The sequence below is a fragment of the Nerophis ophidion genome, linkage group LG05 (assembly GCF_033978795.1).
Source record: "Nerophis ophidion isolate RoL-2023_Sa linkage group LG05, RoL_Noph_v1.0, whole genome shotgun sequence".
NCBI lineage: Eukaryota > Metazoa > Chordata > Actinopteri > Syngnathiformes > Syngnathidae > Nerophis > Nerophis ophidion.
The window spans coordinates 31,055,719-31,070,576 of record NC_084615.1 but is presented as its reverse complement, the minus strand read 5'-3'; the positions used below and the strand labels follow the sequence as shown (position 1 = coordinate 31,070,576).

The window sequence follows — 14,858 nt, the reverse complement described above, 5'->3', positions numbered from 1 at the left end:
AAACAAAACAAAACACTAACATGATTCAGTTTAAGAGACTGTTCAAACTACAAGTGTTCACAAAGTACCCAGACAAAGAATTATGATGAATATTTTGAACCCCTTTTTTTTCTGTTTTTTTTTATTATTTATGTATTTAATATTTGTTTGCTTAATGTGGTATATTAATTATTTATTTGTTTACTGTTCTGTTACAAAGAACAAGGAAATTGATTAAAATGGCTATGGTATGAAAAGGGGAAGGGTTAAATAAGCTCAGCTTCTTCCTACTCCTTTTCGGGACGTGCTGTAACGAAACAACTGGAATTGTGTGATGCATTACATTATATCGTATGCATGTTTGAAATAAACTCAATCTGAACTGAACTGAACTTTTGAGTGCTGTGTGTAATGTTCTATATTTTCAATGGAACACATAAAATGTTGGTGTTGTTTACTTGAGTCATATTGTCATCATATTGCAGTTAACACGTATTTATTTTGTTTGACTACTACTTATCATTACACAATGTACCAGATAAAATTGCTTTGAGGTAGGTAAGGAAAACCAGAAATAATCCATACATTAGGCACACCAGGTTATAAGGCACACTGTCGAGTTTTGACAGAAAAAAAAGGATTTTAAGTGTGCCTTATAGTCCGGAAAATATGGTACTTCAAAGAAAGTACCATACTTTATTTGATAAAATTTTACCCAAATGTTAATACAGCTTAATAAATATATTATCAGAAAACTTGCAGACATTATGGGGTATCGGACTGTCTGATTGTGGAGGTCCGCTCCCTGTACGATCAGTGTCAGAGGTTGGTCCGCATTGCCGGCAGTAAGTCGGACACGTTTCCAGTGAGGGTTGGACTCCGCCAAAGCTGCCCTTTGTCACCGATTGTTTTTAACTTTTATGGACAGAATTTGTAGGAGCAGTCAAGGCGTTGAGGGGATCCGGTTTGGTGGCTGCAGGATCATTAGGTCTCTGCTTTTTGCAGATGATGTGGTCCTGATGGTTTCATCTGGCCAGGATCTTAAGCTCTCACTAGATTGGTTCGCAGCCGTGTGTGAAGCACCTCCGAGAATCAGCACCTCCAAGTCCGAATCCATGGTACTCGCCTGGAAAAGGGTGGAGTGCCATCTCCGGGTTGGGGAGGAGACCCTGCCCCAAGTGGAGGAGTTCAAGTACCCAGGAGTCTTGTTCACGAGTGGGGGAAGAGTGGATCGGGAGATCGAGAGGCGGATCGGCGCGGCGTCTTCAGTAATGCGGACGCAGTATCGATCATTGGGGCAGTGGTCGGGAACCTTTTTGTCTGAGAGAGCCAAGAAACCAAATATTTTAAAATGTATTTCCATAAGAGCCATATAATATTTTTTTTAAGACTGAACACAACCAAACGCGTGCATTTTTAAGTAAGACCAACATTCCTAGAGTATGATAAGTCTCTTATTCTTTGTAATAACATTGTTATCCTGAAGCTATATGTGGAGGGGGCGTGGCATGCGGGCCTGCAGCAAAGCAAGGTGTGCCAGGACCGGCCACGAAATCAGCAACAGGTGCGTAGACGGCCCACCTGGGCCTTGTTATCTAATCACCTGTCGCTAAGTTATAAGCAGCAGATAGGGGGAGAGACGGGGTTGGAGCTAGAGCCAGAGTGCGAGCGAGAACAAAAGAGAAAAAGACAATTGCTGGAAAGCAACTAAGAGACTTATTGAAAAATAAAACAATATTGTAACCCTAAAACAGGCTCTCATGTCGGTGGTTGGTGGTCTGAAGAACCCCCAGGAGGGCAAGCCTGACACTAACCAATAATAAATAAATAACTTCTTACCATTAACGCAACTTTTTGAACAGGTGCGGTAGAAAACGGATGGATGGATTAAAAATGCACGAGAATGTTTTATATTTTAACATTATTTTTAACACTGTGATTACAAGTGGAATTATTCATTACTTATCGTGTCAAGTAATGTCAGCTTAGATTTACCTGAGAGCCAGATGCAGTCATCAAAAGAGCCACATCTGGCTCGCGAGCCATAGCTTCTCTACCCCTGCATTGGGATGAAGAAGAAGCTGAACCAGAAGGCAAAGCTCTCAATTTACCGGTTGATCTTAAGTTCCCATCCTCACCTATGGTCATAAGCTCTGGGTTATGACCGAAAGGACAAGATCACGGGTACGAGCGGCCCAAATGAGTTTCCTACGCCGGGTGGCGGGGCTCTCCCTTGGCAATAGGTTGAGAAGCTCTGCCATCCGGGGTGAGCTCAAAGTAAAGCCGCTGCTCCTCCACATCGAGAGGAGCCAGATGAGGTGGTTCGGGCATCTGATCAGGATGCCACCCGAACGCCTCCCTCAGAGAGGTGTTTAGGGCACGTCCAAAAGGTAGGAGGCCATTAGAAAGACCCAGGACACGTTGGGAAGACTATGTTTCCCGGCTGGCCAGGGAATGCCTCGGGATCTCCCCAGAAGAGCTGGAAGAAGTGGCTGGGGAGAGGAAAGTCTGGGCTGCCCTGCTTGGGCTGCTGCCCAAGCAGAAGATGGATGGATGAACTTGCAGACATCGTCTGACTTTTTGGAATGAATTACAAATGAAAACTCAGATACCACTGTACTTTGAAACCACTGTCAAAGAAATGTTTCTCTAGTCAGTGTGTAATATGCCGCTTGCAAGCGTTTGATTGAGTTTTTGATAAACTTCAGGTTTGTAACAAAGTGTCGTCCTTTAACACCCCAGCCCACTCTGGTTCCAATTAGCCTCATTCTTTCACCCTGTTTGTGTCTTGCTCTCTCCCATGTCCTTATATGTCTCTCACATAGCCTGGAACACAGGGGGTCATTTCGACACAGATGAGCGCTCCGGGTCTGCAGAATTGCACCGGGTTATTATTTATGATTACAAACCTGGAGACGAAAATGTGTTTTTCCCCTGCAAATTGTGCAAAAATGTGGACACTGAGGACGTCATTTTAAATAGAAAACCGCAGGTGTGCGTCTGCCTTTGCTATTACCTGTGAGCACTTCTGCTAATGTCAGGGCATTAGGGTCTATTACTTCAAAAAGACAGGATATGCAGACAAAAAGGAAAAGAAGACCAGCATGACCTGAGTCTATGGCAACATGCGAACCCTTTTATTTAGAAGCACAATATGTGAGAAAAAGCTATCATCACCCTCAAATGCTTGCTGTCTTTCTGAGAGAAGAGACAGTCAAACGTTTGGTCTCAAAACTTATGGGCGACGTAGCTCGGTTGGTAGAGCGGCTGTGCCAACAACTTGAAGCTTCTAGGTTCCACCGTTGTGTCTTTGGGCAAGACACTTTGCCCACCTGCTGCCAGTGCCCCCCACACTGGTTTAAATGTATCTTAGACATGGGTTTCACTATGTAAAGAGCTTTGACTCACTGGAGATGTATGAAAATGGAAAATGAAGAAGAAAAAAATATATATTTTAGTTTTAATATATTTTAGGAGAACAAACATGTCACAAACCTTCCTAACTGTTAGAAATCCCATTGTTTATACTTTAAACATGCTTCACTGATGAGGGTATTTGGCAAGCACCGTTTTGTCCTACCAATTTCAATGATCCTTGAACTCCTCGTCTCATTTTGTCCACCAAACATGTTATGCTGTGCGTGAATGCACAAAGGTGAGCTTTGATTTTATTGATTTGCTGGAGTGCTTATCGGCATATTTGGTCAGTCCATGCCTGCAAGCGATACTAACATGTTATTTAAGCTAGCTGTATGTACATATTGCATCATTATGCCTTGTTTGTAGGTATATTTGAGCTCATTTAATGTCCTTTACTTATGTCCTCTGTGTATTTAATCTATATTCAATTGTCTCATGACACATTATCTGTATGTAAAATTGGCTGCATTTCTGATAGCTGTTTGCGTGTCATGTTGTTCCAGACCACAGCAAACCAGCTTGCAAAGATTGTAATAAACCAATAAAGACAGCCTGTCATTTCCTTAAACTTGGACACACACATCTATACATTTGGCCATTCTGAGCGAGTAATTACCAGAAGTTATCTCATCCAGTGAGAAGCCTCCATTTTGTAATGATTTCTAATGTTGCAAAAATGAGTAAAATAAAAATAAAAATACAACATTTCTGTCAATGATGATTTGCGTCAGCCTTTGATAGTAGGCTAATATACCCTAGCTAATATAGACACTTAGATCATGTTTTGCCTTCTTTATAACACTTGTATAAGGCTTTTAATTTTTTGCGGCTCCAGACGGATTTTTGTTCTGTATTTTTGGTCTAATATGGCTCTTTCAAAGTGTTGGGCTGCCGACCCCTGCAGTAGAGAAAAGCGCTTTATAAATATAATTAACTACACTTCACTCCATCCATCCATCCACCTTCTTCCGCTTATCCGAGGTCGGGTCGCGGGGGCAGCAGCCTAAGCAGGGAAGCCCCGACTTTCCTCTCCCCAGCCACTTCGTCTAGCTCTTCCCGGGGGATCCCGAAGCGTTCCCAGGCCAGCCGGGAGACATAGTCTTCCCAACGTGTCCTGGGTCTTCCCCGTGGCCACCTACCGGTTGGACGTGCCCTAAACATCTCCCTCGGAAGGCGTTCGGGTGGCATCCTTACCAGATGCCCGAACCACCTCATCTGGCTCCTTTCCATGTGGAGGAGCAGCGGCTTTACTTTGCTTCACTCCATACTTTAAAATAAAGCTTTGAGCTAGGGCTGGGCGATATATCGATATACTCGATATATCGATATACTCGATATATCGCGGGTTTGTCTCTGTGCGATATACAAAATGACTGTATCGTGATATTCAAGTATATTTTCTCACACAGTTGCTTTTGGCTGCGGGCATTACGCTGCATGTGCTTCCCACTCTTTCTTGTCTCTCCTTCTCACAGAGAAATAAACAAGTGCACATTCTTACATATCTCACACATGCAACGTCACACGCCCTCCCCGAGCAGGGAGGTAGCTACATGGGTAACACTAGCTGTGATGATAACGGTGCGTTGCGAGTGGTGATACAAGAAAGAAAAGGTGAGAATCTGGTAACAAATGGAGGAATAATTAATCACCAAGAAAAACAGCACGGGGTGCATCGTCTGGCAGTGGTTTGGCTTCAAGCGGGAATATGTTGAACAATTATGCGGCGAAAGCGTTGCTACAAAAAGTAGCAGCACTGCTAATCTGTAGCATCATTTGAAAAGTCCCCCGCTAGAGAATGAAGAGTGCTTGAAACTGGATGTCAACATCTCCGTTCGGGGCCACACCCACAAAATGCCAAAGCAACAATTTCCAGACCAACACCGTTTGAATCAACAACAGAAGGAGATAATGTCAGCAGGAACCTACCACAGAACGAAGGACATATATACACTGTTTGATTTCCAATTATGCAACTTATATTATTTGACAGTTTTGAAATATCTTGTGTGACATCATGCACAAAAGTGCACATTATTTGTTTTTAACTATTGTGGTGGCGTTCTGTACAAAAAGTGCACTTTATTTTAGTGTTGTTTTGATACGTCATCTTAGTGACATCATGCACAAAAATGCACTTATAGCTTGTTTTAAAATGTCTCTGACAATCATGCATTTTCTGTTTTGGAAATGACATGAATGTTTGTGCCACTGCTTAATAACTGTTTAATAAATACATCCATCCATTTTCTACCGCTTATTCCCTTTTGGGGTCGCGGGGGGCGCTGGCGCCTATCTCAGCTACAATCGGGCGGAAGGCGGGGTACACCCTGGACAAGTCGCCACCTCATCGCAGGGCCAACACAGATAGACAGACAACATTCACACTCACATTCACACACTAGGGACCATTTAGTGTTGCCAATCAAACTATCCCCAGGTGCATGTCTTTGGAGGTGGGAGGAAGCCGGAGTACCCGGAGGGAACCCACGCATTCACGGGGAGAACATGCAAACTCCACACAGAAAGATCCCGAGCCTGGATTTGAACCCAGGACTGCAGGACCTTCGTATTGTGAGGCAGACGCACTAACCCCTCTGCTACCGTGAAGCCTTTAATAAATACAGTTTTGCTAAATTGACTTAGTTGTGCTTTCCGTATCTGCATGAAAGTTTAAAATGAGCATATATTAATGCAGTATAAACAAGAATGTTTGAATGTAGACACATGGAATCATCATACTGCTGTGATTATATGTGTCAAGTGTTCATTCAAGGCTAAAGCAAAATATCGCGAAATATATCGTTTATCATGACATGGCCCAAAAATATCGAGAAAAATAATAAAAGGCCATATTGCCCAGCCATACTTTGAGCTTTGCCAAATATCCAAGCTACAGACATGGGAGCTGTGAGTTTCATTTTATGGTAGCGAAAAGGCTAGCCTAGCATGGGGTTGCTATTAAAATGTGAGTGTGATGTTAGCACTGTAGTGCTCATAGCTAAACTAATGCTGCTAGCGTTTGTGTCCTCCTGTCCCACTCCTTCATGTTGTATGTCAGTGGTGTAAAACTCATTTTAACTGAGGGGCCACATGGAGGAAAATCTGTGCACACACGGGCCGGATTATTAAAATCATGGCATTAAAACAAAAAAATAAAGACAACTTCAGATTGTTTTCTTTGTCTTACTTTGGCCACAAATAGAACAAACACATTCTAAAAATATTACAATTAAAATATTAGAAAAAATACCGGCAGCGTTAAAGTTTAGATCCATGAAGGTAAGAAGATAATGAATGACTGTTTATAACTGAATACATTTACATATGCATAAAAATTATTTTTTTTTAATTATTTTTTTAAATGAGTAAAGTAACGTTTATGACAACCTTTTCTAAAACACAATAAAGAATGTGATATATAACAGGATCATTTATAATTTGTTTTAAAAACAAGTGGGACCCCAAAAAATTTCTGTGGGACCCAATTTTTATGACTTGATTATTGATTATTGACTTGATCATTTTGAAAATTCCTAGCGCCAACACTAATGGAGTATTGGTGCTTGCAAAACAGCAGCAGGCTGTGGCCTGTGGGCCAGTTTAATACTAATCAAATATCATGCCGGGGGCCATAGATAATTAATTCGTGGGCTGGATCTGGCCCATGAGCCTTGACTTTGACATGGCTGTTGTATGTGATATATGAAATTTTTTACATTGAACAAGTGAATAAAGCGCACAATAGTGCTCATTGGAGACACACTCTGTTGCGGACAGAGGTGTGGACAAACAGCTCGAGACACCAAATGGTGTGTTAAAATTGTCTACATTCTGGCATCAGGGCAAAATTTTGGACAACACACTGTCCATAAACTATTGTGGGACTTTTGAAACACATTTGCAATTCTTAAAAATAGTATAAAATAGTTTAGTTGTAGTATACAATCTTTGACATCAGTGAATCAGACAAAATAGGCAATATAAAGGTCCAAAAAAACACACAACTCACATTCTTTTGGTGCAGAACTTGAAGCACTTTGTTGACGTTATTGAGAGAGTGCACTCTGGTGGAGCCTCGCTCTTTGGTCTGAGGAAGAGGAGTCAATTAAGGTTTTATTCAACAAAAGAAAAGGCAGAATAATTAATGAATTTGAAGAGAATGGATTGATGGAAAATGGGACATCTATTTATAGGCATTGTGGAGCAAAACCGCTCATAAGAGGGAGAAGAATGCACAATAATTTAACAAAAAGAATCGATGACTTCAAGTGGGAAGAAAGATTGCCAGGGTAAATTGCAACCAGCTGCAAATCCTTTATAAGATGCTGTGCTCACTGACAGAGGTTTATGGATTTATTGTCATGCTAGCAGGGAGAGATTAAGGTGCATTAAGTGCAGACTGACTGGTAGTTTTTGCAGCTGCATGGACAAAACAGGCAATCAGAGTGCACGAGAATGCGGAGACCTTGTCCTTTTTTGTTGTTTATTTTCTTGTTCAATGAAGAAAACCTGGAACTCGGAACTAACATTTTGTAGACAGAGTGTGAAAAGTAAACATGATGTAAACTGACCAGGGCGGTTCCAGTGAGGCCCTCCAGCAGTTCCAGCAGCTTCCTCCCATCCCTCAGGTCAGAGAACATATCCTTGATGGCCGCCTTACCCGACTGTTTGGAAAAAACATCCTCTTAATGATATGGTATATGGGGGACGGTGTGGCGGAGTTCGGTAAAGTGGCCGTGCCAGCAAACTGAGAGTTCCTGGTTCAATCCCCACCTTCTACCAACTTAGTCACGTCCGTTAAGTCCTTGATCAAGTCACTTCACCCTTGATCCTGATGGGTCGTGGTCATGGCCTTGCATGGCAGCTCCCGCCATCAGTGTGTGAATGTGTGTGTGAATTGGTGAATGTGGAAATAATGTCAAAGCGCTTTGAGTACCTTGAAGGTAGAAAAGCGCTATACAAGTATATCGCGTTTACCATTTACTCAACATTTGCAGTTAAAGTTTATTAACTGTACGTTAAAAAAAGTTAAAGTACCAATGATTGTCACACACACACTAGGTGAGGTGAAATTTGTTCTCCGCATTTGATCCATCCCCTTGTTCCACCCCCTGGGAAGTGAGGGGAGCAGTGAGCGGCAGCGGTGCCGCACCCAGGAATAATTTTTGGTGATTTAACCACCAATTCCAACCCTTGATGCTGAGTGCCAAGCAGGGAGGTAATGGGTCCCATTTTTATAGTCTTTGGTATGACTCGGCCGGGGTGTGAACTCACAACCTACCCATCTCAGGGCGGACACTCTAACCACTAGGCCACTGAGTAGGCTAGTTAGTGAGCTTTTGTCATATTTCTATTGTAAAAATAAAATAATAGTTGTGTTAAAATAAAATGAAAACGTAATAGAATAAAATCCAACTGGAAAACAACTTTATGGGCCTGCTATCTGTACCTTGTTCCTCTGGCCGGGGGTCGTCGGACACCGCTGTGCTTTTAAGAGTGTCTAAATCCGAGAGTTTTAGGTGTAAATGTACAAAATGAGCTACACTGGTAACCTAAAATGTTAGCATGCTTATATTAAAATTCTAACATTTTGCATTTGTGCAAATGTTAGCATGATAACGGTTCACATGTTTCACATACTGTAATGTGTTTGGCTGTGGAATTAGACAAATAGGATGATAACAGTTAGCTTGTGTCACACACCAAGTTATAGGACTCTAAGGCAGAGGTTCTCAAATGGGGGTATGCGTACCCCTGGGGGTACTTGAAGGTATGCCAAGGGGTACGTGAGATTTTGTTTAAATATTCTAAAATAGCAACAATTCAAAAATCCTTTATAAATATATTTATTGAATAATACTTTAACAAAACATGAATGTAAGTTCGTAAACTGTGAAAAGAAATGCAAAAGTGCAATATTCAGTGTTGACAGCTACATTTTTTTGTGGACATGTTCCATAAATATTGATGTTAAAGATTTCATTTTTTTGTGAAGAAATGTTTAGAATGAAGTTCATGAATCCAGATGGATCTCTATTACAATCCCCAAAGAGGGCACTTTAAGTTGATGATTACTTCTATGTGTAGAAATCTTTACTTATAATTGAATCACTTGTTTATTTTTCAACAAGTTTTTAGTTATTTTTATATCTTTTTTTCCAAATAGTTCAAGATAGACTACTACAAATGAGCAATATTTTGCACTGTTATACAATTTAATAAATCAGAAAGTGATGACATAGTGCTGTATTTTACTTCTTTATCTCTTTTTTTCAACCAAAAATGCTTTGCTCTGATTAGGGGGTACTTGAATTAAAAAATGTTCACAGGGGGTACATCACTGAAAAAAGGTTGAGAACCACTGCTCTAATGTGTATGGCTGGGGAATTACAGAAAAAAGTGTAAAATTCGCTAAAAAAGTTAGCACTTTATTGTTAGCATGCTAAAGCTAGCATGCTAACAGAGTGACAAGTGTCACATACCAGGTTAAATGAATGGAGGGTAAAAATTAGCTCCGAAAGCTAGCACTTTAATGGTAGAATGCTAGCATGCTAATGTTAACATGCTAACAGTTAGCTTGTTTCACAAGCCAATTTATGTTACTGCAAGGTGTATCGCTGTGGAATTAGAAAAAAAAAAAGTGTAAAATTTAAAAAGTTAGCACTTTCTTGTTAGCACACTAACAGTTAACAGCTGTCACATACCAAGTTATATGACTCTAGGCTGGGGTAAACGATTGCAAAATTAGCTAAAAAAGCTAGCACTTTATTGTTACCATGCTAGTGCAGCAGGCCTATAATAATATAAATATAATTTAATAAAAAAGAATGGTTAAATTAAATAAATAATTTAAGAAATAGTCAATTAATTTAAAGATCCAATTTATTTTTGGCAGTAGTCATTTGTTTGTGTTTATTTTTTGACCCCTCTTTCACAGTCAGGCCATTTTACCCACTGCCAGCCAAATAAATATATTACAATATATAAACATTATTATAATATACAGTATATATATATACACATAAAATGTATAAGCTTCCTAAATATTAAAGTTAAAAGTTAAAGTACCCATGGTTGTCACACACACATTAGGTGTGGCGAATATATTCTCTGCATTTAACCTATCACCCTTGATCACCCACTGGGATTTGATGGCAGCAGTGAGCAGCAGCGGTGGCCACGCCCGGGAATAATTTTTGGTTATTCAAACCCCCATTCCAACCCTTGATATGTCTGTTTAATAGAATGATCTAGTGTACCTGAGGAGGTGGCCATTGAGTGTGAGCCTGCTGCTTGGTGGGAAGTAAAAGCAATTTTTTTGTCAAAATCATAAAAAACTATGACGTACTTCACGTGTGTGTATTGAAATGTTTTACTTTTAAGCACTCAGCAAACAACAATAAAGCGTTACTAGATCTGCGTAATGTTACCTTTGAGAATTGTGCATTTATCCACTTGGTGAATGTTTTCTTCTGCACCAAGTCATGTTCATCTGCAAAAAAGGAAGGAGAAGATTTTTTAGAAAGACAAAATGGGTGCATAAAGAAGAGATGGAATATCTTGATGGACCTTAATCAGCTTCATTACAGACATTGCTTGGTAATTCATTGACCAAAACTGATTTCACATTTGATTACTGGCTCTTTCTTTGTGTTAAACCGCATAATAATTCTTCATCATGGCCCTAAATTCCAAGCGTTTTTCTAAAACATTCATTTACTTGTGGTGGCCCGCCAATATCAAATTCGGACCGCCACAAATACAAACCCCAAAACCAGTGAAGTTGGCACGTTGTGTAAATCATAAATAAGAACGGAATACAATGATTTGCCAATCCTTTTCAACTTCACAAACAAGGAAAGGGCGAGGGTCCCCACTTTGTGAACAAATGATTGAGCAAATTTGTTAAAACAGTATAAGAACAACATTTGGTGGTATGAGTCGTAGCTCCACAGGCACCAAAGACCGCTCATAAGCACTTGGTCTGCGACAGAATAAGAAGACACAGCAAGTGAGATCTGTCTTGCCAACTTAGCAACTTTGTTGCTATATATTCAATATTCAGACCCTTCTAGCAACTAAGAGTGTAACAGTAAATGTATTTGTATTCTGACTCTTTTAGCACAAAGCCTTAAGTTCCTTCAAAAGCGTACCAAGTTCCCACACAGTACGCACTAATGTTAAATACAGGAAAGGTTTCTTGTGTCATGGATTTCCTCAACAATCAAACACAAGCGGTCACAAAAGACAAAGTAATAGTTGCGGAAGCGAAGATCCAGAAATGCACAGTGTGTGTTACCAACACCGTAAAAGGCAAGGCATGGAAGTAGGGCTGGGCGATATATCGATGTACTCGATATATCGCGGATTTGTCTCTGTGCGATATAGAAAATGACTTTATCGTGATATTTGAGTATACGTTCTCACGCAGTTGCTTTTAGCAACTAGCTAGCACAGACTGAATTTGATCTTTTTTTTTTTTAATATTATTATTTTTATTAAATTTTTTTTGTCATGTGCAGCTTCTCAGGCAAATCATACTGTTGATGTAGATGCCCCATACTGAATGTAAGAGAAAAAAAAAAAAAACTTTACAAAAGAGAAGTGTGCGATACGTCTCTTGTTGACTTATTAGTATTTGACTTTATTAAAAGTATTCATATTATAATTTGGTGCAGCCGGGCCGGAGCAGAAGGGCATAGAAAGAGGAAAAAACGGAAGACAGAGGAGGAAATTGTGGGGATAAGGGGTGTATAAGACGGAGAGGCAACAACAACAGCAGCAAACATAACAATAATAACAACAACAACAAAACAGCATCAGTAAATAGGATATGTCCAAATATGATGATAAAAATTATAGCAAAGAAGCAGTTAGTGAAATAAATAATAATACAGAAATGACAATGAGCATTATTACACATTGTTACACTACAAATGGTGCAATACAAATACCACTAGAAATAGCGCTATTGATAATGAATATAATAATATAAAAGTACCAAACTTGGCACTCATCCCTGCCAGTGGGACATTTTAGAAATAAAATGCAATTTAAAAAACAACAAACGCTGAAAAATAAAGCAAAATTGCATAAAATATTGTGAAAAGGTGATACTGATATAGCGACAATTTGTATTTTAATATGTTTATACATATTATTTTAGCCTTTTCTTTCTTTCTTTTTTTTTTTAAATAACATGCTCATGAGTCTTGGCCGATTATGCAAATTAGATGCTCCTACCCACCACCTCAAATAGATTGCAGCCCTGAGGTAAACACTGTCGAATGTGTCCTTTAGAAAAAAGGATAACAATGAGCCATACCACATTAAGATGAATATTAACCAACTCCAAACTACCATTAGTGGAGAAAAAACATAATTTTCCCTCTGGAAGCTTTTTGAGGAGCTTCTAATTGTGCTTTTACTTTTGATTAAAAGTGAATCATTCCCATGTGTCATTCATGTGGTACATTCAATGTTTTTAAATTAATTAGGTTGTGGGTCTAAAAGAAGCACATTTGTGGTAAAAGTGTGTGCGCTTAAGTGCCACTGTCATGACACAAGCCGCTGCCTAAAACCACCATGAACTGAACAAAAGGTCAAAGGTTATGATCACCAGTCTGTTTCTTTGTCTCTGTGTGGCCACTTGCTGTGTGGTTGTAAAAATAAGAACATACCATCTGTAGGGAGGATGGAGGTCAGGGAGACCTTTCAGCTACTAATTGAGTTCTGTCAAATTAATTTATGGGGCAATCATGCTTCTTTCTTATTTTAAATTACTCACAATTGTTACTGGGTTTTTTTTGTTTTTGTTTAGTGTTACCTCCAATGCACTTGATTAAAGGTGCTTTGATAAGAAAATAATACAATTCTGATAAAAAAAATATTTTATTATGTTACGAGAATAAAGTTGAATTTTTAAGAGAAAAGTAAACGTTATGATAAAATAGTCCTAATATTATAATAGATTGAAAATTTCAAGATTATAGTCGTAAAATTTTTAAGTCAAAGATCGGATTGTTATGCGACTTAAGTACTGTATGTTTTATTCAAGTATAAACAATAATTGTTGTATTTAGAGTGAATAAAACGCTGGAAATAAAAGAATAAATCATGATTCTCAGTTGAAAGTTTAAAGTGTTATGAGTTAAAGTCCTACTGAAAGCCACTACTACCGACCACGCAGTCTGATAGTTTATACATCAATGATGAAATATTAACATTGCAACACATGCCAATAAAACCTTTTTAGTTTACTAAATTGCAATTTTTAATTTCCCGGGAGTTTTTTCTTGAAAACGTTGCTTATCGATGATGTGTACACTTGACGTCACAGGCTGTTAGGAAATATGAGCGCTGCACACACACACAGCTAAAAGTCGTCTGCTTTAACGGCACAATTACACAGTATTTTGGACATCTGCGTTGCTGAATCCTTTGCAATTTGTTCAATTAATATTGGAGAAGTCAAAGTAGAAAGATGGAGTAGGGAAGCTTTAGCCTTTAGCCACACAAACACACAGTGATTCCTTGTTTAAAATTCACGGAAGTGAAACTTTACTATGGATCACAGCGAACATGGATCCAGACCGAATGTCAACCGGCAGGTTTCGGTGAGAAAAGTGTGGTAAAAAGTAGTTTCTTACCGGAGATCAGCTGAGCTTGTGCCGCCCATAAAGCTGCCGTCGACTTCCCTGAGACACTGCGCGTCAACACACCCGTGGACACACCCCTCCAACTATCAGGTACTGTTAAACTCACTAAAACACTAGCAACACAAAAGAAAGATAAGGGATTTCCCAGAATTATCCTAGTAAATGTGTCTAAAAACATCTGAATCCGTCCCAATGCAATCGCTTTTTTTTTTTAATTTTTTTTTTTTTTTTTTTCTAGTCCGTCGCTATCAATATCCTCAAACACGAATCTTTCATCCCCGCTCAAACATGGATCCAGACCGAATGTCAACCGGCAGGTTTCGGTGAGAAAAGTGTGGTAAAAAGTTGTTTCTTACCGGAGATCAGCTGAGCTTGTGCCGCCCATAAAGCTGCCGTCGACTTCCCTGAGACACTGCGCGTCAACACACCCGTGGACACACCCCTCCGACTATCAGGTACTGTTAAACTCACTAAAACACTAGCAACACAAAAGAAAGATAAGGGATTTCCCAGAATTATCCTAGTAAATGTGTCTAAAAACATTTGAATCCGTCCCAATGCAATCGCATTTTTTTTTAACTTGTTTTTTTTTTTTTTTTTTCTAGTCCGTCGCTATTAATATCCTCAAACACAAATCTTTCATCCCCGCTCAAATTAATGGGGAAATTGTCGTTTTCTCGGTCCGAATAGTTGTTTTTGTTGGAGGCTCCCATTAAAATCAATGTGAATATATGAGGAGCCATCAACATGTGATGTCATCTTCTGCGACTTACGGTAGAGGCAAGGCTTTTGTGTTAG

General features: G+C 39.5%; 1 protein-coding gene across 6 annotated transcripts in view; it reads right to left on the bottom strand.

Moving 5' to 3' along the window:
- utrn (utrophin) overlaps positions 1-14,858 on the bottom strand; it is a 420,528-nt gene that overhangs the window by 338,371 nt on the left and 67,299 nt on the right. For all 6 annotated transcript variants that reach the window (XM_061900556.1, XM_061900559.1, XM_061900555.1 and 3 more), the window contains 3 exons: positions 10,833-10,894; positions 7,974-8,066; positions 7,412-7,489 (listed from right to left, as the gene is read on the bottom strand). In XM_061900556.1, the coding sequence (XP_061756540.1) occupies positions 7,412-7,489; positions 7,974-8,066; positions 10,833-10,894 (233 nt within the window). The remainder of the gene's footprint in view (positions 1-7,411; positions 7,490-7,973; positions 8,067-10,832; positions 10,895-14,858) is intronic.